This window comes from Trichomycterus rosablanca, chromosome 2 (genome assembly GCF_030014385.1).
Source record: "Trichomycterus rosablanca isolate fTriRos1 chromosome 2, fTriRos1.hap1, whole genome shotgun sequence".
Classification (NCBI taxonomy): Eukaryota; Metazoa; Chordata; class Actinopteri; order Siluriformes; family Trichomycteridae; genus Trichomycterus; species Trichomycterus rosablanca.
Window position 1 is genome coordinate 45,195,060 of NC_085989.1, and position 23,299 is coordinate 45,218,358.

Consider the following 23,299-nt stretch of genomic DNA (forward strand, 5'->3'; position numbering starts at 1 on the left):
TACTAAAGCTTACAGATAATTAACAGGAAACAATCAACATTGGACAATATGTATGTTTTAAACAAAATATCAAAACTCTGACTGGTATTGTTTATCATTTAAATAATTAATCCTATAATTAGTTTAATATAGAAATAATTTTAAAAGGCACAAATTTGAAAGAACAACGTGCCAGAAAAAAGAACATCATTTGCAGCATTTAGTGGACACTTTTATCCAAAGCGATTTACAATTAAGGGCCCAACAGTGGTTACTTGATAGTGGTGGGGCTTGAACCACCAACCTTTTGATTATTATTTCAGTACCTTAACCACTGAGCTACTGCTGACCCATCAGGTGAACCACCCATATACCGTGGCAAAACATTTGAAAGTCCGTTTTGCTCTGTACATTGCAGAGACTTTTATAATCACATGGCTCTTGCACTTAGCACTGTTGCCTCACAGCAAGAAGGTCCTGGGTTCGATTCCCAAGTGGAACGGTCCGGGTCCTTTCTGTGTGGAGTTTGCATGTTGTTCCCGTGTCTGTGTGGGTTTCCTCCCACAGTCCAAAGACATGAAGTCAGTGTGTGTCTGCCCTGCGATGGACTGGCGCCCTGGGTGTTTCTGTGCACCTTGCGTCTATTGAGAGCTGGGATAGCACAGCACAGCACAGCACAATAGCCCCCCCCCCCCCCCCCCACACACACACACACACGTGTACGCACAACGGTAATTAAGATAAGTAATATAGAGTGGCTCTTGCACTGATGTAGGTTGAAATTATTAAATTGCATCAGTGATACATTTGAAGAGCATAAATGACAAGAAGCCACTGCGTAATCAAGGAAGCGCTCGCATTAAAGACTCATTACAACAGGGCAGCCGTTCACTCACATATGTGAATGATCACACCTAGTGGCAATTTAGAGCAACCAGTCCACTCTTTGCATGTCTTGTGGAGGTGGGAGGAAACGGAAACTCTCTTAGAAAACCCACAAAGACACAATGAGACCAATAAAAACTCCTCAGAAACCCAAGGCTGGGGCGGCACAGTGGCTAAGTGGGTAGCACTGTCGCCTCACAGCAAGAAGGTCCTGGGTTCGATCCCCAGGTGGGGCGGTCCGGGTCCTTTCTGTGTGGAGTTTGCATGTTCTCCCCGTGTCTGCGTGGGTTTCCCCCAGGTGCTCCGGTTTCCTCCCACAGTCCAAAGACATGCAAGTGAGGTGAATTGGAGATACTAAATTGTCCATGACTGTGTTCAATATAACCTTGTGAACTGATGAACCTTGTGTAATGAGTAACTACCATTCCTGTCATGAATGTAACCAAAGTGTAAAATATGACGTTAAAATCCTAATAAACATTAAACAAACAAACCCATACAGTTGTGCTGCACTGTGGGACTATATTTATTTAATAGATAATGTTCCATTATCACCTTCGACTAATTTATTGTGAAATATCTGGATGTCTCACAGATTGATACCTCAGTGCCACTGGCATATGTGATCTGGATGCCAAGTACCATAACAGAAAAAATATGCAAGTCTAGTGTAACAAATGAGATTTTTCTACTTGCACACATACAGTAATGATCTATAATTTCATGACTTCAAGACACAGTCCATTAGGTTGCACAGGAACATTTAAAGGTACTGTTTGTACATAAAAGTGATGTTTGTACACTGATCAGCCATAACATTAAACCCACCTCCTTGTTTCTACACTCACTGTCCGCTTTATCAGCTCCACTACCCCATAGAAGCACTTTGAAGTTCTACAATTACTGACTGTAGTCCATCTGTTTCTCTACATACCTTTTTACCCTGCTTTTACCCTGTTCTTCAATGATCAGGACCCCCACAGGACCACCACAGAGCAGGTATTATTTAGATGGTGGATCATTCTCAGCACTGCAGTGACAATGCCATGGTGGTGGTGTGTTAGTGTGTGTTGCGCTGGTATGAGTGGATCAGACACAGCAGCACTGCTGGAGTTTTTAAATACAGTGTCCACTCACTGTCCACTCTATTAAACACTCCTACCTAGTTGGTTCACCTTGTAGATGTAAAGTAAGAGATGATTGCTCATCTATTGCTGCTGTTTGAGTTGGTCATTTTCTAGACCTTCATCAGTGGTCACACTGAATATACTTGGCTGAATATACTTGGTTGGTGGACTATTCTCAGTCCAGCAGTGACAGTGAGGTGTTTAAAAACTCCAGCAGCGCTACTGTGTTTTTTTTTGTTTTGTTTTTTTTGTTTTTTTTAATTTAGCACGTCCAATTTCGTCCCATCTATCATCCTCTCATTAGTGCGAATTCCTGCTCCTGATTGGGGCTGACGAGGCCGTTCCATGCCTCCTCCGAAACGTGCACAGCCAATCGACCGTCTTATCACCCACACTTGACGAGTGTAGCGTGGCAGAGTACTGTGCACGGAGGATCACACACTCCGCCACACCCCCTCCCGTCTCCATACAGGCGCCACCAACCAGCCAGCAGAGGGCGCAACCGCCCCGTTCCAGAGAACATCCCCTACGGTCTCAAGTCCCGCCCTCCACCCGGACAACAGGCCAATCGTTGTCCATAGCCGCCCAGCCTCGACCGTGAAGGCAGAGCTGGATTCGAAAAGACGCTCCTTCGAAATCCAGCTCTGGTTGCAGCGCGTGTCTTTTTACCGCTGCGCCACCTGAGCGGCTAGCGCTACTGTGTCTTATCCACTCATACCAGCACAACACACACTAACACACCACCACCATGTCAGTGTCACTTCAGTGCTGAGAATGATCCACCGCCCAAATAATACCTACTCTGTAGTGGTCCTGTGGGGGTCCCGACCATTGAAGAACAGCATGAAAGGGGGCTAACAAAGCATGCAGAGAAACAGATGGACTACAGTCAGTAATTGTAGAACTACAAAGTGCTCCTATATGGTAAGTGGAGCTGATAAAATGGACAGTGAGTGTAGAAACAAGGACGGGGTTTTAATGTTATGGCTGATCAGTGTATATTATCTATAATCTATAATCACCTAGCCTTACTTAATATTTGGTTTTTAATCAGTAAAAAAAACAAAGTCAGGAAAGAAAAGTAAGAAAAGTCTCTTTTTTAGACCAACTTAAGATAAAAGTTTCTTACCAGAGTCTCAGCCTCAGTGTAATCAGACAGTAGCGAGCTGTCTCCCCCGTGCTCCTCCGAACTCTCATTTAATGTTCCTTCACTCGCCATCACCGCCTCCTGATCTTCATAAAACCCCTCTCGCCCTGAACTGAGTCCCTCTCTTTGCTAACCCCCTTCTTTTAAACGTTCTGTTCACCTTTGATGTGTTCACCTGACTTCTCGCTCGGTCTAAATTCACATTCACTTCTGCCAAAAGAGAAAGAGAGAAGCTAGTCACGGCCTCAGTTTCCTGTTCAAATGTTAACTACAGGAAGATCGTTACCAGCATGCACATTCGGCTGCGCGCACACACATACACACACAAACCACAGCAAGTGCACAAATGGTGTGATTTTTAAAGATGGAATCCAAAGCAACCCGTCACATCCTGTTGGCAGGGTGAAAGACAGACGTCTTTATTAATAACTGAGCACAGATCTTGCTCTGCCATGTGAAATGCTGTGCAGGCCTAGTTGATCTTGCTTTTGCATCAAGATGACCCTTTTACAGCTTGTTACAAAGATGAATGCTCATTTGGTCTAAGATGTGATAAATGTGGTGTGATTTGTGAGGTAAATCACCCGTTAGGCCTGGCACTGTAAATACTCCTCCAGTCTTCCAGAGGTCACTGTTTCCTGGATTTTAGGCCTGGTTACAACCATTTGTTCAAGTTTAAAGCAGTTTATTTAATGACTAGGTTCTCACTAGTGTAGTAAAGCCTTTCAGATTAATCAAGTACAACTGTTAGTGTGTTCACTGTCCTTTTTCAGTGATTTTTGGATTTGCCCCTTGAACTGATTTTCTCGTACCTCTATTTCTGTTTCCTTGTGGATGACCCTACATTGTTTACTGTAGTGATCATGTGAATCTCAATTTGAATTAAATGCCTTCACTAATTACCTGGTCTCAGGGCCAGATCACTGATTTGTTTACATGATTAAAGTCTAGAGAATACATCAGGTGTTTTTTGGCCCTACCTACTTCACGGCCATAAAAATAAATCACGTCATGACCCGTAAAATGATCCTTTTCTCGTGTAATATGCAATTTGCTTTAAAATTCTAAATTTACAGTTTGTGTTAACGATTTTCATTTGTGTTGCGTTCAAGTGCCTCAGGTTTACTGGTTAATTTGCACTATGAGGCGTCCTAGCAATCCTACGGCAATTCATTTAGATAAGATAAGATTCCTTTATTGATCCCCATGGGAGAAATTCGAGTGTTACAGCAGCTCCAGTACAATGTAAGTACAGTAAATAGAGTAAATAAAAAAGGGTAGAATAAAAATAAAAGATATGTATATATATAAAAATTAACTATGAAATGCAATTACTATTAAACAGCAGTGTGACAGTTACAACTATATGATAACACACTATATCAGTGGCGATTTCTCTAAGACTGCAAGGGAAGCTCAGCTTTCCCTAAAATGTCAAAAATTAAATGGTCAAATATGTACAGTTGTGTTAACATTTCATTGACTACAAATGCGTTAGAACACGTTCATCTCGAAGACGAGTTAGTTCAGAATCAGCTACTTATCACAAATCGACTGACTGGATTTTGTTAACTCCCGGAGCATCAATGCATTTGCCCGTAGAAGCTGAGCGTCTATTCACTTCAATGGGACTGCATGGAACGTTTTTTTTTCATTGCTTCGAAACTCGCCGGTCATTGGATAAATGTCACGATTTTGTCCTGCCCCCCCGGACACTGAGCGTCTCTGGGGGTGAATGGAGCTGTGAGCGGGTCTGGACGCTGAGCTTCTGCAAGATGATTGAAGGATCAGTCAAAAGGCTGAATCCCGTTTTGATTGACAGCTATTTTGAGATCTACACGTCACTTCATCACTGGGAGCTTCAGTCCCATCGCGGAATTTGCGAGTGAAGTCGAAAGACAAACTGCAACCCATTTCTTGGTATTTGCTTGGTGAAATTACTTGACCATTTCCATTGTTCATTGTGTAAATAAAACACACTCACAAGTATTTGTTTCAGGACACTGGTCAAGTTCCTGGAAAAGACGTCTACTTGGTACGAAAGGATCACAGGCCATTTTCTTGAAAAGGAACGGAGGGCAGAATTTATGTATAAATAAATTGACAAATTTTATGATGTAAGCCGACAATGAGCTTCCCCTCTTTGAAAGACCAGCAGCCGCCACTGCACTATATATTCTGTATGTAAATATATACATATGTGTGAAGTTAGAGATGTAGAGTCCAGTGCTGGGAAATGGATGGGGTGGAGTGTCTTGTCAGTGTGAGAAGCAATTGGTTAGTCAAAATGTCCAATTCTGTGGACTGTGTCTTTGAGACAGAACATGAAACCTTGCACCATCACTGGATGTTCTAGGTTTACATTCAGCTGTTAAGATTACAAATGTGCTATGTATTGTAGCTTCTATTTGTTCTATCATTTAATGTATGAGTGCAGTTTAATCACTGCCATGAAATGTGGCTCTTGTCTTCTGTGTGAAATCTGTGATTTAATTAAAAACGGAGTCCCTGAAATTAAGAACATTTTCCTGTTAAATTAGTTACATTTTTCCGTTAAATTTAAAAGGCAATCTATGCCGCTCAGGTGGCGCAGCGGTAAAAACACACGCTGGAACCAGAGCTGGGATCTCGAATACATCGTATCGCTCTGCCTGCCGTCTAAGGCTGAGCGGCCACATGAACAACGATTGGCCTTTTGTTCAGAAATGGGCGGGACTAAAGGCCTCAGCATACTTCCAGCGAAACAAAATTCTCGAGCGTTGCACGAAGCCGAACGCGCCTTCGCGAGCTTACAAGCTGGCATACTTCTAGCGGTTTCGTTTTGCCTGTCGCGTCTGCTCCACAGCTGCAGGTGACGCGGTGACATTTATAATGTAGTGACTACCGAAAAACGATGGCTGTGTCCAAAATCGCATAGTTAAATTAGAGGTAGTGTGCACTGCTTGGCCGGTACAGAAGTAAGCTCTTTTAGTATGCAAGTGTGCTATGTTCGCATACACAAAAAATGCTGCCCAAGCAGTAGATTATCCGGATACTTTTCGTGTACTGTTTAATAAATGCTTAATGCTTAATAATGATTAATAACTGCGTACTGTTCAGTATGAAAGTAGTGATTTCGGACGCAGCCGATGATCACAGTTGAGACGCTCCTCAAAATCCATGATTGTTTTCATGACATGCCTCTTTTTTTTACCGACCAATCACAGGCATTGTCGCGGCGTGACGTTGTCCGCGGAGTTCGCCCAGCTTCCATGTGAGCGACAAGGCGAGCGAAGCCTCTGCGCGTCGTCCGCGGTTGTTCGCTTTCTCCGCGATTACGTCACATTGGTCGCCGAAGCCAGGCGACAGTCGTCTCCGCACGAAGTATGCTGAGGCCTTAAGCCTGATAAAATGCATACGGCATGCTGCCCACGAGGCAAAAAATAAAAGGCAATCTATGTCTCCCTAAGGCAAAGCTCAAAGTTAAAATGGCTTTTGATTAAAAACACTCTTAAAAGCAGCTCTGTTTTAACACTAAACCATAAAAAGTGTCAATAATATGAAAATTTATGCAACACAGTGGTAAACATGCCTGTGTACCAACTTTTATTAATGTGCTGTGGGCATTCTAAATTTCTTTATAGAAAATACAATAAAAAGTGGATTAGTCTAAACTTTACTTTCTACTTTCTGTTCCTTCTTTATCAATCAAAAACAACCCCCATAAGACCCCGATTACCAGATTTTATTTGGGTGGTAAATTATTCTTAGCACTGCAATGACACTAACATGATAATGGCATGGTATTGTGTGTTGTTCTGATATAAGCGTAGCAGGTGTAGCAGAGTTGTTGGGATTTTGAAACACTTCAATGTCAATGTAGGGAAAAGACTAGGATTCATAATCAAAATATAAACCACAGTGCTCTATGATCAGAAAGTGTCCAGATAAAAGACTAGAGGAAGAGGACTACAAGAAGATCTGTTAGTCTCTAACTGTACACCTACATCCAGAGCTAAACGGTTAATAAGGAGGACAGAAAAGTAAAACGGTATTTAAAGATCCCAACAACACAACTGTACCTGATACACTCATTCCAGAACAACCCACACTAACATGTTAGTGTCATTACAGTGTTAAGAAAGGTCCAGACATCATCTGGTCTGTGGGGGGCCCCTTTCAATGATAAACAGGGAACGGGGAGTATTCATTGTACCTAATAAGGTCCTTAGTGAGGGTATATGACAGATTTACTTTCATATACAGTCGACCCTTGAGTTACGACCGGTTTACCATACGAACATTTTGGGTTACGAATGATCTTTTTCAACTTAACGTACGAACAAATTTCGGATTACGAACCGAAATTCGCAAAACACGTGACGTCACGAACAAGTTGACTCCGACCGTCTCTCTCTCTCTCTCTCTCTCTATATATATATATACTGTATATATATATATATATATATATATATACAGGGGTTGGACAATGAAACTGAAACACCTGTCATTTTAGTGTGGGAGGTTTCATGGCTAAATTGGACCAGTCTGGTGGCCAATCTTCATTAATTGCACATTGCACCAGTAAGAGCAGAGTGTGAAGGTTCAATTAGCAGGGTAAGAGCACAGTTTTGCTCAAAAAATTGCAATGCACACAACATTATGGGTGACATACCAGAGTTCAAAAGAGGACAAATTGTTGGTGCACGTCTTGCTGGCGCATCTGTGACCAAGACAGCAAGTCTTTGTGATGTATCAAGAGCCACGGTATCCAGGGTAATGTCAGCATACCACCAAGAAGGACAAACCACATCCAACAGGATTAACTGTGGACGCAAGAGGAAGCTGTCTGAAAGGGATGTTCGGGTGCTAACCCGGATTGTATCCAAAAAACATAAAACCACGGCTGCCCAAATCACGGCAGAATTAAATGTGCACCTCGACTCTCCTGTTTCCACCAGAACTGTCCGTCGGGAGCTCCACAGGGTCAATATACACGGCCGGGCTGCTATAGCCAAACCTTTGGTCACTCGTGCCAATGCCAAACGTCGGTTTCAATGGTGCAAGGAGCGCAAATCTTGGGCTGTGGACAATGTGAAACATGTATTGTTCTCTGATGAGTCCACCTTTACTGTTTTCCCCACATCCGGGAGAGTTACGGTGTGGAGAAGCCCCAAAGAAGCGTACCACCCAGACTGTTGCATGCCCAGAGTGAAGCATGGGGGTGGATCAGTGATGGTTTGGGCTGCCATATCATGGCATTCCCTTGGCCCAATACTTGTGCTAGATGGGCGCATCACTGCCAAGGACTACCGAACCATTCTGGAGGACCATGTGCATCCAATGGCGGTGCCGTGTATCAGGATGACAATGCACCAATACACACAGCAAGACTGGTGAAAGATTGGTTTGATGAACATGAAAGTGAAGTTGAACATCTCCCATGGCCTGCACAGTCACCAGATCTAAATATTATTGAGCCACTTTGGGGTGTTTTGGAGAAGCGAGTCAGGAAACGTTTTCCTCCACCAGCATCACGTAGTGACCTGGCCACTATCCTGCAAGAAGAATGGCTTAAAATCCCTCTGACCACTGTGCAGGACTTGTATATGTCATTTCCAAGACGAACTGACGCTGTATTGGCCGCAAAAGGAGGCCCTACACCATACTAATAAATTATTGTGGTCTAAAACCAGGTGTTTCAGTTATTTTGTCCAACCCCTGTATATATACAGTATATACTGTACATATATATATACAGTGCGCGAACATTCGGACAGCGGATGGTGTTTTTCAGGTGTTTTCAATATTAAAATGTCCCCAAATAAGGTGCGGAGAGAGCGCAGAGCTGAGAAAATGAACAAATCTATTACATTTCTTGTTGTATAATTACTCCTGCCAGTAGCTCTCACTGTGTATCAGACAGAGGGGACAGTGAGTGAGAGAGAAGAAGGAACTTGGCTCAGTAAAGTATTCTTTCTTTCGTGCAATTACACCTACAAAATACAACACTATTGAAATAAAGAAGGAAATAATAGAGAAATATGAGAGTTATTGTTGTTTCTGGTAGATACATTTTATAAAAAAAGAAGGAAATGTATTATGGTGTATGTGATGGTGTATTATGGTGTATGAAATGTGATGTTTGTTTTCTTTGTACAGTACTGTACAGTACTACTGTGTATTGTTGTTTATTGTTGTTTATTACAGTAATGTCTATTCTATAATTTAAGATTTAAGGAAAATATACTTGTATTTATAACAAAAAAGAGCATTTAAGACATTAGAAAGATTAGGTAAGGGGGGGGTTTGGGAAGGCCTGGCACAGATTAATTCTATTTACATTATTTCCTATGGGAAAAATAGGTTTAACATTTTGACTTAAGAACAGCCCTTTGGCGCAAAAGTCCTTTGAATTTATTAAGAAGAATCTGCAGATGAAAGAAGTAAGTATATATCATTGTAGTGGAGAGTAAAGTAGAGCTTAGGCTTTAATGCAGAGGGAAAATTGCTTTCTGCTCATTGTCAGATTATTACTGAGCTCTCAGATGAAGTGGGTGCAGGAGCCGGGGTAGTGCGGGGGGAGGAGAAAGAGAGAGGTATAAAATGGAAAAAGAAAAAATGAGTTTTTTTTCTAGATGTTGCCGGAATCATAAAACATCTAAACACAGCAAAACATGGAAGACAGAATGATGCAAATAAAGCACAATACAGTCATGGTCAATTATGTTACCATTTAACTGCTCCAAACGACTAAATTCCAATCAAACCAATTCAACCAAACACAGGCAAGCCTTAAACACAATTAAATGCAAACACAGCTAATGCCAAGTTCACACTACATGGCTTTCCAAGTCGTCAGGACTCTGTACAGTTCACACTACACAACTGGATCTCTTGTAATCGGGAGTCTTTCAAGTCGGTATGACTTTCACACTACACGACTGATCGGCGATAGGGGGTTTCACACTACATGATCTATCACCAACTGGAATCGCAGGCGAGCTTCTCTGGTCTGCCAAACTACGTTTTGTCATGAAAACAAACACGACAAGTGATGAGGGGTTTAATGATACCACATCCAAAAATGCACGTCAACATGTAGCGCGCTGATGTGCAGCGTAAAATCAAAGAGAAAAATAAATAAATCCGAGTGGATTTGGCAACGCGACCAGCAGGGATTGTTTTGTTCTGTAGCGAGTTGGAGGTTAACAAATATGTTTTTGTAATGCAGTGTTGGTTTGATGGTTTGGCGTGGATGATAAGTTCACAAATATTGTAAAGCTTGTGTGTGTGCCGATGTATTCTGATAGAAACTATATTATCCGCCTCACCGCACTCATTGCCAGTCGCAACCGACTGATCCAGATATTCAACATGCTTGATATCTCTCCTCAGCCAGCCGCTCGGATCGAGTTGTTGAGTAGTTCACACAGAGCCGAGTTTAGATCGCCCCAGATTAGCCGAGCTGCCACATCTAGCGGCGATCAGTCGGCGAGCGAAAATCAGGGAAAAATCATGTAGTGTGAACTAGGCATAACACGCACAAACACAGATTTTTAAAAATGATCTTGACTATTTCTTTAAACAATGTTTTTTATCCCGTGATCCTTTGGAACAGTAATGCAGTTTGTCAGTGATTCTTACACTAGATCATTCTCACTCAAATGCTCTTTATGAGGTTCTATACGATGACAATATGCTGCTCTCTTTTTCTTTCCACATGAAGTACTTTGTCCTCTGACAGGCTTAGGTTATAAAATACAAAAATAAACAGCACACTGATTTTAATGGACATGGAAAGCAGATTAAAAATGATTATGGGAGGATGTGGGGTTGGGGGATGAGGGGATCCATGGTGAAGATGGTGATTATATAGGGTTATATCAGCTAGAGTGGATGTGTGTGGGTGTGTGTTTGTGTGTGTGTGTGTGTGTGTGTAAGGTGCTTAACCTCAAACTGGAAAACAGTTTAGTTCACATTTTCTACCACAAAGAAAATGTACAAATGATTTATTTGTTTTTAAACTCACATTTATTTAAAAGTAGGGATGCATCAATACCATTTTTTCCCAACTGAGTACAAGTACAAGTACATGCATTTTTGTACTTACCGATACCGATACCAATACCTATTTAGAATACCGTTTTTTTAAACAAAAACACACGTGAGAAGTGACGAGGGGTTTAATGATACCACGTCCAAAAATGCACGTCAACAAGTAGCGAGTGATCAAAGTGTTTGTGCGCTGATGTGATGAAATCAAGGAGGAAATATAAATGAATCTGAGTGGATTTGGCAACACGAATAGCATGGATTGTTCTGTAGTGAGTTGGAGGTTAATAAATATTTTTGCAGTGTTGGTGTTTTGTTGTTATGTTTTGTAGAGAACGATCAGGTCAGAAATACTGTAAAACGTGTGTGTGTGCCGGTGTATTCTGATATAAACTATATTATCCCCCTGTCCCACCTGTTTACACTCCTCTCCTGCGTTTCCCCTCACACCGTATCCTGCGTTCTCATTGGCTGTTCGACATGTCACTCATTCCCAGTCGCACATCTCAGATCAGATATCTGACGTGCTAGAAAACTGGCGACCGGATCGAGTTGTTGGATAGTTCACACTTAGCGATCGAGAGCCGAGTTTTGATCGCCGAGCGAACGCCGAGTTGCTCCCGAGCCGGCAAATCTAGCACCGACCAGCCGCCGAGCGAAAATCAGGGCGAAAATCGTGTAGTGTGAATTAGGCATAACGCAGCAACGTGCACTAGGCACACGGTATCCGATGTTTAGTATCGGAGCCTCGTTTGCGAGTACGAGTACAAGTTAATGAGCGCGGTATCGGGCAAATACCCGATACCAGTATCGGTACTCATGCATCTCTATTTTAAAGTCAAGACTGATCATTTTTTGCACTATTTCACAGCAGGTTTTTAGCAAAGTGCACTTAATAAGCAATGAAGACCAAGAGTATGAGGAACATTCTTAAAATTGGAGATGTGCTTGAGAAACATACTACAACTATGAAATTTTTATGTGGTGGTGAACACCAAGTGTAACGTCCATGATATTTGAAGAAGCAGAACAATAACGTGTCTGAAAAGCCACACAAACAAAGCACAGAATGAACACCGTAAAGAGACTGGGAGAAACTAAAGAGCACTGGGGTCCAACTCCGCCAGCTACTCAATCCACCGGCATGTTACGATCCAAACCAAACCAGAGAAACAAGACAGAGGAACTCAGAAAACCTACAGAGTTCAATCCCCAGGTGGGGTGGTCCGGGTCCTTTCTGTGTGGAGCTTGCATGTTCTCCCCGTGTCTGCGTTGGTTTCCTCCGGGTGCTCCGGTTTCCTCCCACAGTCCAAAGACATGCAAGTGAGGTGAATTGGAGACACTAAATTGTCCATGACTGTGTTCAATATAACCTTGAGAAGTGATGAACCTTGTGTAATGCGTAACTACCGTTCCTGTCATGAATGTAACCAAAAGTGTTAAAATCCTAAAAAACAAACAAACAAAACCGACAGCAGCCAAAAACTCTAAACACTACCAAAACCACTTCCACTTCCCAAACACCAGAACGGAAAAACGCCTGCAAAAGCACTAGTAAAGGAAGCAGATAGTCAGGCAGCTAGACAGAGAGTCTGGGCCCTAGGTATGCATTCAAAGTGTTGTCCCAGTGGTAGCGACAAAATGTTTAAAGAGGCGTAGGGACTACACTTTCCGTCCAACTGCGAAACCCACCCACCAGCTAAACTGTGCATTTTTGGATGTCTCAGTACCCTTTCCTAAAATCCTGCCAAAGGAATACTGTGACAGTATTTCATAATTGGGGACGACACTGTGGCTAAGTGGGTAGCACTGTCGCCTCACCGCAAGAAGGCCCTGGGTTCGATTCCCAGGTGGAGTGGTCCAGGTCCTTTCTGTGTTGAGTTTGCATGTTCTCCCAGTGTCTGTGTGGGTTTCCTCCAGGAGCTCCGGTTTCCTCCCACAGTACAAAGATGTGCAAATAAGGTGAATTGAAGATACAAAATTGTCCATGACTGTGTTTGACATTAAAAACTTGTGGCCACTCAGGTGGCGCAGCGGTAAAATACGCTAGCACACCAGAGCTGGGATTTTGAATACAACGTATCGAATCTCAGCTCTGCCATCCAGCTGGGCTGGGCGGCTATATGAGCAACGTTTGGCTGTTGTTCATACAGGGTTAGGGAGCCAGATGGGGACCTCATAACTGATGCAATTACGACCTCTGCTGGCTGGTTGATGGCGTCTGCACAGAGTAGAGGAATAATGCTGATCAGGGTGTGGCTATCCGTGCACAGGGCTGATTTGCATATGAACTCGGCTGGTGCAGGTGAATAAATGCAGTCGGCTACTGCTCACGTATCGGAGGGGACGTGTGTCAGTTTACTCTCCTCAATGAGGGACGGGGGTCAGCACCAGTAGAGAGGAGGCATAACACAATTGGGTAAAAACTGGACGCGCTAAAAGAATAGGGAGAAAAAGGGGAGAAAATGTATTAAAAAAAACTTGAACTGATGAATTACCAGTAACTACCTGTCTTTTCATAAATGTAACCAAAGTGTGTAAAACATGACGTTAAAATCCTAATAAATTAAATAAATAAAAGGCAGTTCCAGCCTAGTGGTTAGAGTTCTGGACTAGTAATTTGAAGGTCGCTGGTTCAAGCCCCACCACTGCCAGGTTGTCACTGTTGGGACCTTGAGCAAGGCCCATAACTCTTAATTGCTTAGACAGTATAAAGTCACAAAATACGAGTCCGAGTCAAGTCACGAGTCTTTAGACTAGAGTCCGAGTCAAGTAACGAGTCAATATAATCTACACAAAACATATATTGGAAATGTAGCGTATAAACAAATAATCTGTACGTTCAGATAAACAACAACAACAGATTAGCGACTGTATTTTGCCGTTTTACTTCGTGCCTTTACTTTCCTAGGTACCAGTTAAAAGCTTAAACTGATACGTTTTGTTTTCATTACAAAACAAAAGCTCGCAATAAATCAGACACAGCTGCCCAAATCCCAAACACAGCAAAAAATCCATAACCACTGCTTACCTTAACGTCTGTACTTCCAGATGCTATTAAATTTATAACAGTATGTTGTCCCATTAGGAATATAATCCGGTTTTTTGTAAATGTGCTTATAATTGAAAACCTCCAAACTTTTCCCGGTTGTGAAGTAAAATACGAACTCGATGGAAAGCCAATCAAGTGTTTCATTAACACATCATCTGTGTGACGCTGCAAACTAAATAAATACAAATAAAAGCATTTCTTACTAAAAATTACAATCAGAAGGTCTGAGTGGTTCAGAAGCGGTTCTTCCAACCATTAGCACCAATTCTGTAGGAGCATTTCATTCACACCAGCTGTTCCAGTGAAGTGTACTACGAAGGGTATTCCACCATTATAAGTGAGATTCCAAAGGTAGTTAGCGACGCTTCATCACTACGCCGGAAGCTGGCTGGAACATTTACCCAATGCGTGTGTTGCGGGTTAAAACTGCTGAAGATTTATTAGAGAGCAGAAAATGTCACGATCAGAATATAATATATAATTAATTGTCACACGTAACTAATGTTAACACATGCTGACGCTAGGGACTCTTGTTGTGCACGAGTCGAGTCCGAGTCATTTGAAACTAGTCCGAGTCGAGTCTGAAGTCGCTGTATGTGCGACTTACTCGTCCCATCTCTGTGTCACAGGACTGTAGCCGCTTTGGATAAAAGCGTCTGCTAAATGCCAAAAATGTAAATGTCAAAGCAAAGCAAAGTTTAAATCTCAGCAGTGCTTCATTTATGCTTTAATTTTCAGAATCAGCTTTATCCTAAAAAAAAAAAAAATAAGTAGGCTTTAGGATATTTGATATGCTAGTGTAATTCTACCACTTATAGTCCTCCAAAACATGGCAACATCTCAGGTCCCCCTAATCTGATTACTTTCTAGCTGTGAAGACAGCTGTGGACTAAATAATAAAAGAGTAAACACTACTAAGTGTAACACTCCGGCACAACAGGTGTGAGGACCTGCCTTCGTCTGCATTCATAATGAATCGGAAAGCAGATGGACACAATGAGGAAACACAGCAAACATCTCACTCAGCAAATCAATACAGAGTCATTTAGTAAAAAGCAAAAAGAGAAGGCAAGATGGAGCAGAAGCAGTGTGGGTAATGACAGGCACCACCGATTCAGCTTCTTAGAAAGAGGAGGAGATAGAAGAAGGCATCAAAAATGAATGAGCACTAAAAGAGAGGAAGAGACAGACTGAAACGATACAGAGAAAATGAGAAAAATCAGACAGGGATTGACAGATTTGTCAAACACTGTTATTATGTTTGATATACTGTATCTGTTCTGTTCTATTGGACCACAACACTGTCTTTTTTTTAAAAGTGAGACGACTACAGACTAAGCGAGTCCAACTGGAAGTGAAGATCAATAGGAAAGATGAAAGTGAATGTTCAGAGAAGGTCCATTATGGACAGATACCTGGGCTTTTAGAGTAATCCCACCCCCAGTAAAAGAACTGGAGCTTATAGACTACTGAACCAGACGTTCTCCATCACATATCTGTGTGTATGAACATATCAGAGCTCAGAGGAGTAGTCGAGTCACTTTCTTCATGATAGTCTTTTTGATGAATCCCCAAACATGGTACTGTTTTGTGTGCACAGTGCACAATTGCACACATAATGTCTATAAACTGCACCTTTATTTTTTTGTTCTCAGTTACATGTTCTATATTTTTATATCTTTATATTTTTTAGATTTTCATATCCGATGAGCGCGATCAGGATTGGTTGACCGGGGACATGTGACGGTCCGTGGAAACATGGGAGTTGTAGTCTATATAGTTAGAAGCAGAACGTGCCCCCTCCATCCACCCCCCAATCACAAGAGGACAAAATCAAAGCTGAGCTGAGTGATTACTTCACCCCCCCTCCCCCAGTATAGATACTGATACAGACTCACTCAGTGGTGGAAACAGCACAGCACAGACTCGTGTTTCTTTTAAGAAACCTGTAAATAACTTTTTTTTAGTCCTTTTCCTAATGTAAGGTTTTGCTGCACATTATTAAAAAAAAAAGAGTTGTTTGTGAGCTATTCTTATAAAGCATATAGATAATTCAGATTTCCATTTTGTTTTTAATTATTGTGATCGTTATTGTTATAAATTTTTAGATCCTTAAAAGGATAATTATAGGTGGTGGTGGTACTATTTTTGCACTTCTGCAGTCATTTTAATTTACAATGCAAAAAAAAGTTATCTGAGTCTTATTTCAATTGCATTATACAAGAACGAAAAAAATCAAAATCGTAATCGACAATCGGTTATAATTTTAAAATAATCGAGATTTTTTTGGGGGGCAAAATCGCCCAGCCCTACCATCAGCATCTAAATTGGTGGCACTTTTGGAATCGGTACATAAACAGTTCAATAAAATATCTGTGTGGGTGATTTTTTTAGCCTCACACTGGAAATATAAAGGCCGCTCAAGTGGCGCAACAGTCTAATTTGCTAGCCCACCACCGTGGTGGCTCGTGTTCAGGCTTCAGTAGTGCCACCAGTTTAGCTGGGTGCTCTAAAGACACATTACTTTTGTATTCATGATATTTAGCAGACTTTTTTCGTAAAGTGACTTACAGTTGTGTCAGAATACTAGAGCCTTGCTTGTAGGCCCAACAGTAGCAACTTGAACCTAAGATCTTCCAGTCAGTACATCAGTATTGTAACCAATAGGCTACTACTTCAAGGAATCACCTTGGAGAATCACCTTCTGCTGCAACAGCATGGCATGAGTGGTGTAAAAATACAAGGAAAGCAGAGGGGTTATCCGAATGTTCTGAGTCTCTCTAAGAATTGTTTAAATGGTTTTAAATGTGTCTGATAAATCGTGTTATAGCCTGCCAACTGCTTTGTCCAATGAGGGTGTCATGGAAGTGATAGGGGTCACCAACATGCAAAAGGGAACTGGATATATTTAAACTGGGATGAAACATTTAAAAATATATAGTTTTGAACAAAACCAATTTGTCCTGTTTTATTCCTAACTTCCTGTACTACTGGGGTATACATTTCAAGTGACACAAATATCAAATGCATACATTTATACACTGAAAAAAAAAAACACATACTGTATATAACATAAAAAACACTGAAATACAACTGAAAAACAGTTAAATACAATAAAACCTGCACTTTACCTTTACGTCTTTATTGTTTCCTGATGCTTCCTAATCATGGAGATGCTTGATCTTGGAATACCGTATTCCTTTGTTGTTTTTTTAATACATTAAGTCCCATCAAGCTTTTTTTTTTAATGATAAGCATTTTAGACTCTCTCTGAAAAGCTGATTCTCACCATTTCTCCGAACTCGGAGTTATAATTAGGGATGCATCAATACCATTTTTTCCCAACTGAGTACAAGTACAAGTACATGCATTTTTGTACTTACCGATACCGATACCGATACCTATTTAGAATACCGTTTTTTTTTAAACAAAAACACACGTGAGAAGTGACGAGGGGTTTAATGATACCACGTCCAAAAATGCACGTCAACAAGTAGCGAGTGATCAAAGTGTTTGTGCGCTGATGTGATGAAATCAAGGAGGAAAAATAAATGAATCTGAGTGGATTTGGCAACACAAATAGCATGGATTGTTCTGTAGTGAGTTGGAGGTTAATAAATTTTTTTGCAGTGTTGGTGTTTTGTTGTTATGTTTTGTAGAGAACGATCAGGTCAGAAATACTGTAAAACGTGTGTGTGTGCCGGTGTATTCTGATATAAACTATATTATCCCCCTGTCCCACCTGTTTACACTCCTCTCCTGCGTTTCCCCTCACACCGTATCCTGCGTTCTCATTGGCTGTTCGACATGTCACTCATTCCCAGTCGCACATCTCAGATCAGATATCTGACGTGCTAGAAAACTCGATCCGGTCGCCGAGCACCGAGCAAAAATCAGGGCAAAAATCGTGTAGTGTGAACTAGGCATATCGCGGCAACGTGCACTAGGCACACGGTATCGGATGTTTAGTATCGGAGCCTCGTTTGCGAGTACGAGTACAAGTTAATGAGCGCGGACCAGTATCGGTACTCATGCATCTCTAGTTATAATACAAGTAAAACAGAAGAAAAATCCAGCTAAATACAGATACATGTGGATGTTATTCCACACAAATGCAGATTTGTTTTATATTCGCACTTTCAAGCCGAGCGCTGAACACAGTGGCAGTCACACACGTCGGGTTTCAGGGTACACATTTCTCGATGCAGGGTGTCGAGTTTTACATGGGGTACAAACACTGACCTAAAGTGAAGATCAAACCAAGGACCTTAGGACCCATGTTTTCATCAACCGCCTTATGCTGGTCAGGATTGCCGCGGGTTCCTTAACAAGGCAGGAATACCATGGACAGGACCCAGTACATTGCAGGGCTTTGGCCATACCCCCCTTACACATATCCAATCATGTCTGCGTAGACGTCTAGCCATCTGATAGCGGTCTGAGATTCAGACACAGATCTTAGCCATGGTGGGCTAACGTAATAGACCGATGCGCCACCTGAGCGCCCTTTTATTAATAAAACAAAGCACAAAAAATAAAATAATATTTTAAGAGCACTTAGTTGTGGGAAAGTGTTTATACAAGCATACAGTAAAGCTCTGGTTAGAGTAAAGAAATCTGCATTATGTGGTTATTGAATACAGTACTGTGCTGTACAGTGGAGGGGTATGGGTATGAGACGGGTTTAGATGGGTTTAGAAAAGCAACTGTACATTTTGCAGGATGAAAACAGACTCCTAAATAGACCCCCACAGAGTTAATGCATACAGTTACTCATATTTACCTTAGGTATAACTGCCATAAATGTTATAGTTGTCATAAAAAAATGTCTATGTCTAAATGATTCTTTTATTCAGCAGTTCAATTCCAATCTTATATAATTACTGATAACAAAGAATTAAGATTTGTTATTTCAGGTGGAAAATGTTACAATCGTGATTAATAAAGCAGAAGGCTCATGTTGCACTATTAGTACTGGACCACTCTCAGTGGGTAATACAGGGTTTTGGCCTTGGTCGTTTTATGAGTCATTATTGTTTCTACTAAGATCAAATGCTAAAACACTATTTCAGTCAGAGCTGGAAAATTGATTTTACACAGCCAGCTTAATGCATCTGATAAACTCCAGTGGAGGAATAAAATTTGAATCAGTAAATCATCTGTACTTTGTGACTCCAGCATGAACCAGCAACCTTATAATCACTAGACCAGTATCTTAACCACTAAGCTGCCACTGCCCAAGAACCACCAACACATCACAGCCGTGAACACAGATCACAAACTGCTATCATGCTTGTGAAATTTTGCATTACTTGGCGACTGTAATCTGCTACGCTTTGCCCGCTGGGAGAATAATACCCCCAGCTGGCAGCCCAACCAATTAACTTCTCCACACTATTTCAGGGCCCTGTGAAATTTGTGATGCTGAGAACATAAACATAATTGCAGATCTAAAAGTAAAAAAAAATAAAACAGATTAAAAACACACAGCTGTGCACATAATTTGCAAATTCGTCTGGGGTGTGTTAATTAATGTATTACACCCAGTAATTCCAAGGGAGCCGGGCCCACCATGAGCATTAAGCAAATCAAAATGCCTATAGGCAGATGGGGTTTTTTTTGTATAAATGAGTTCAAATACAGTGGTACCTTGAAACTCAACGTCAGTTGGTTCTGGGAGTGGCGTTAAGTTTAAAAGACGTTGAGTTTCAAGGTATTTTTTCCCATAAGAATGTATGAGAAACCTGTTCATGCATTCCATGGTCCTGTGGAACTGCATACATTTTAGGCTAATGTAAAATAATGGGGTTGTTTTTGACACTTATACATTGAAAATAACACAAATATAATATAAAAACACTGAAATACAATTAAAAAACAGTTAAAAATCAATAGAAAATACAATAACACCTGCACTTTACCTTTACTTCTTTATTATTTTCTTGCACTTCTTAATCGTGGAGATGCTTGATCTTGGAATATCGTATTCCGTTCATTAAGGGCGCATTTACATTAGAAGCGGCAAAATAGCTTTTTCGCTGGCTGTACCGCTAATTTTTATGGAGTCTGGTGGTGCACAAAGCTTAACGTCACTCACTCACTCATCCAATCAGGGTCGCGGGGGGTGCTGGAGCCTATCCCAGCTTTTCAATGGGCGCAAGGCACACAATAATACCCTGGACGGGGCACCAGTCATTTGCAGGGCAGACACAAATACATACACACACACACACACACACACACACACACACACACACATTCACCTATAGGGCAATTCAGTGGAAACCAGAGCTCCCGGAGGAAACCCATGCAGACACGGGGAGAACATGCAAACTCTGCACAGAAAGGACCCGGACCGCCCCGCCTGGGGATCGAACCCAGGACCTTCTTGCTGTGAGGCGACAGTGCTACCCACTTAGCCACCGTGCTGCCCTACCAAACTTAACGTGACTTATTAAATTAAAATGAGCGAGAAATTTTATTAGTGAAGAGAACTTATGAGCAGTAATAATTAAGAGAAGTTTAGTGTTTCTGTGTCGTTCTTTTAATACATAAAAAAACTGAACACGTTTAAGGAAAATGTTGAGTTCAAGGGTTCGAATTTCTCGACGAAGGGCGCTGAGTTTTAAAGGTTCTTAGTTTAGGGGACGTTGAGTTACAAGGTACCAATGTATACCAGAGATTGGCTAATGTCACTAAATAATGGAGAGACAGTAATGCTACTGCACCTAATAATGCTCTTCTGGATTCTTCATTAGGGAGGTGATGGTACTGTTAATCCACTATTTACTCAGGTCTTTTATAGCACTTCTAATTGTCAGTATGGGATGAGTATGAGTCTTATAATATCACAAATACTTGGTTTGTACAGGTTGTACTTTCTTATTTAGCCAAACGTTTATTCTCTTTTGTAATCTGACAACCCCTACGTTCTACCTGATTTACCCCCTATGTTCTAGTGGGTCCACAATTACCTGACTTTACCACTATTTAGATTTTGTTAGCCAGCATAACTGTGGCATAACAGGACAAAGTCAAGGTTGACACAGTAAGGAAATTTAAAATAAACCAAATACAGTAGTGGCATGGTCATGGAGCAATCAAACACACCAACCATTCCATACAGTACTCAGAGCCTTACTGGTCCAATCATTTAATCATTCATTTATTGTTTTTCTTTCCGTACCACCACCCTATTCTGGTTAGGACCGTGACTGTCTCCAAAGTAAAAGAAGTAAAGTAACATAGTGTTACAGAATTCCCTACAGTACTCAGAGCCTTACTGGCCCATTCATTCATTTATTGTTTTTTTGTTTGTTTATTTTGTATCACCTGTGACCGTCTCCAAAATAAAAGAGGTAAAGTAACATAGTGTTATAGAATTCCCTACAGTACTCAGAGCCTTACTGGCCCATTCATTCATTTATTTATTTTTTGTACAACCACTTTATCCTGGTCAGGACCGTGACCGTCTCCAAAGTAAAAGAGGTAAAGTAACATAGTGTTATAGAATTCCCTACAGTACTCAGAGCCTTACTGGCCCATTCATTCATTTATTTATTTTTTGTACAACCACTTTATCCTGGTCAGGACCGTGACCGTCTCCAAAGTAAAAGAAATAAAGTAACATAGTGTTACAGAATTCCCTACAGTACTCAGAGCCTTACTGGCCCATTCATTCATTTATTTATTTTTTGTACAACCACTTTATCCTGGTCAGGACCGTGACCGTCTCCAAAGTAAAAGAGGTAAAGTAACATAGTGTTATAGAATTCCCTACAGTACTCAGAGCCTTACTGGCCCATTCATTCATTTATTTATTTTTTGTACAACCACTTTATCCTGGTCAGGACCGTGACCGTCTCCAAAATAAAATAAGTAAAGTAACATAGTGTCACTGAATTCCCTACAGTACTCAGAGCCTTACTGGCCCATTCATTCATTTACTGGGTTTTTTTCTACCACCGCTTTATCCTGGTCAGGATTGCAGTGGATTGACAGCAATCAACAACGACCGTCTCCAAAATAAAGGAAGTATAGTAACATAGTGTCACAGATTTCCCTACAGTACTCATTCATTGTTTTTTGTACCACTTTATCCTGGTCAAGATTGCAATGGATTGACTCATTGGGCAAAAGGCAGGGAACACCCCAGACAGGTCGCCAGTCCATCACACATAGAGATAATAGGATGTTCAAACTGGGGTGGTCAGAAGGGTCATCTCTTGACTACGCCCCTGTATCATTGACTGAAAAAAAGATTATGTGTGTGTGGATAAATAATCAGACAATCTTACCTGAGCTGGGTGGATATTGTTAGCCATCTCAGATGTCCCAACTGTGACAGTTCCCCTTGCAGTGTAACTAATGGAGTCCACCTACCTGACCCAGTGCAGGTGAAACACTACCATCTGTATCACATTACCAGGAATAAAACGTGAGGGATGACACGGATCCTGAATAAAGCTGCCATTTTCTCAGATCATGACAAAAAATTAAGACAATATTGTGTCTTAAGTTCTTCTGGCTCCAGTCCTGAATACTACTGTACTAATCAGTATTAGTAAATACACTCAATGAGTTCTAGCGCGTCTCCATGGCTACATACCAAACCGCATACTAGCCTACTATATAGCATACACACCACCTCTGTTGTTTCTAATAGTAAATAAAAATACTACAGTTTAAAAAAGAGAACAGTATTGACAGGGATAAGGTTGCACGAAGGCTGCACGGTTACCGGAGCCACTATCAATGCGCGCCGCTACAGTCTCGGAGACGCGCATTCATTCTACTGATCAGTACGACTCACTTCACTGAATCGATTCATCAAAACTGATTCGATTCCCTATTAGTTTGATTCACCTCTTTAGTGAAAAAAGTGCCCTACTGACAGTGGTGTAAAGATAGTGTCAGTAGGGCAGTGGTGTAAGGAGCGTGTCAGTCAGGAAGTGGTAGTTCAGTGGAGTGTCAGTAAGGCAATGGTGTAAAGAAAGTGTCAGTAGATGTCAATAAGATGCTTATTCTCACAGTCATTGCCATGGTGATGGTGGACGCTGGCGCATTTGGCTGCCG

General features: G+C 41.4%; 1 protein-coding gene across 1 annotated transcript in view; it reads right to left on the minus strand.

The window, feature by feature from the left end:
* pkn1b (protein kinase N1b) overlaps positions 1–22,577 on the minus strand; it is an 85,314-nt gene extending 62,737 nt beyond the window's left edge. The window contains exons 1-2 of the mRNA XM_062990889.1: positions 22,522–22,577; positions 3,121–3,348 (exon numbers count right to left, since the gene is read on the minus strand). Coding sequence (XP_062846959.1) covers positions 3,121–3,210 — 90 coding nt within the window. The 5' untranslated portion in view covers positions 3,211–3,348; positions 22,522–22,577. The remainder of the gene's footprint in view (positions 1–3,120; positions 3,349–22,521) is intronic.
* Positions 22,578–23,299: the final 722 nt, after the last annotated feature.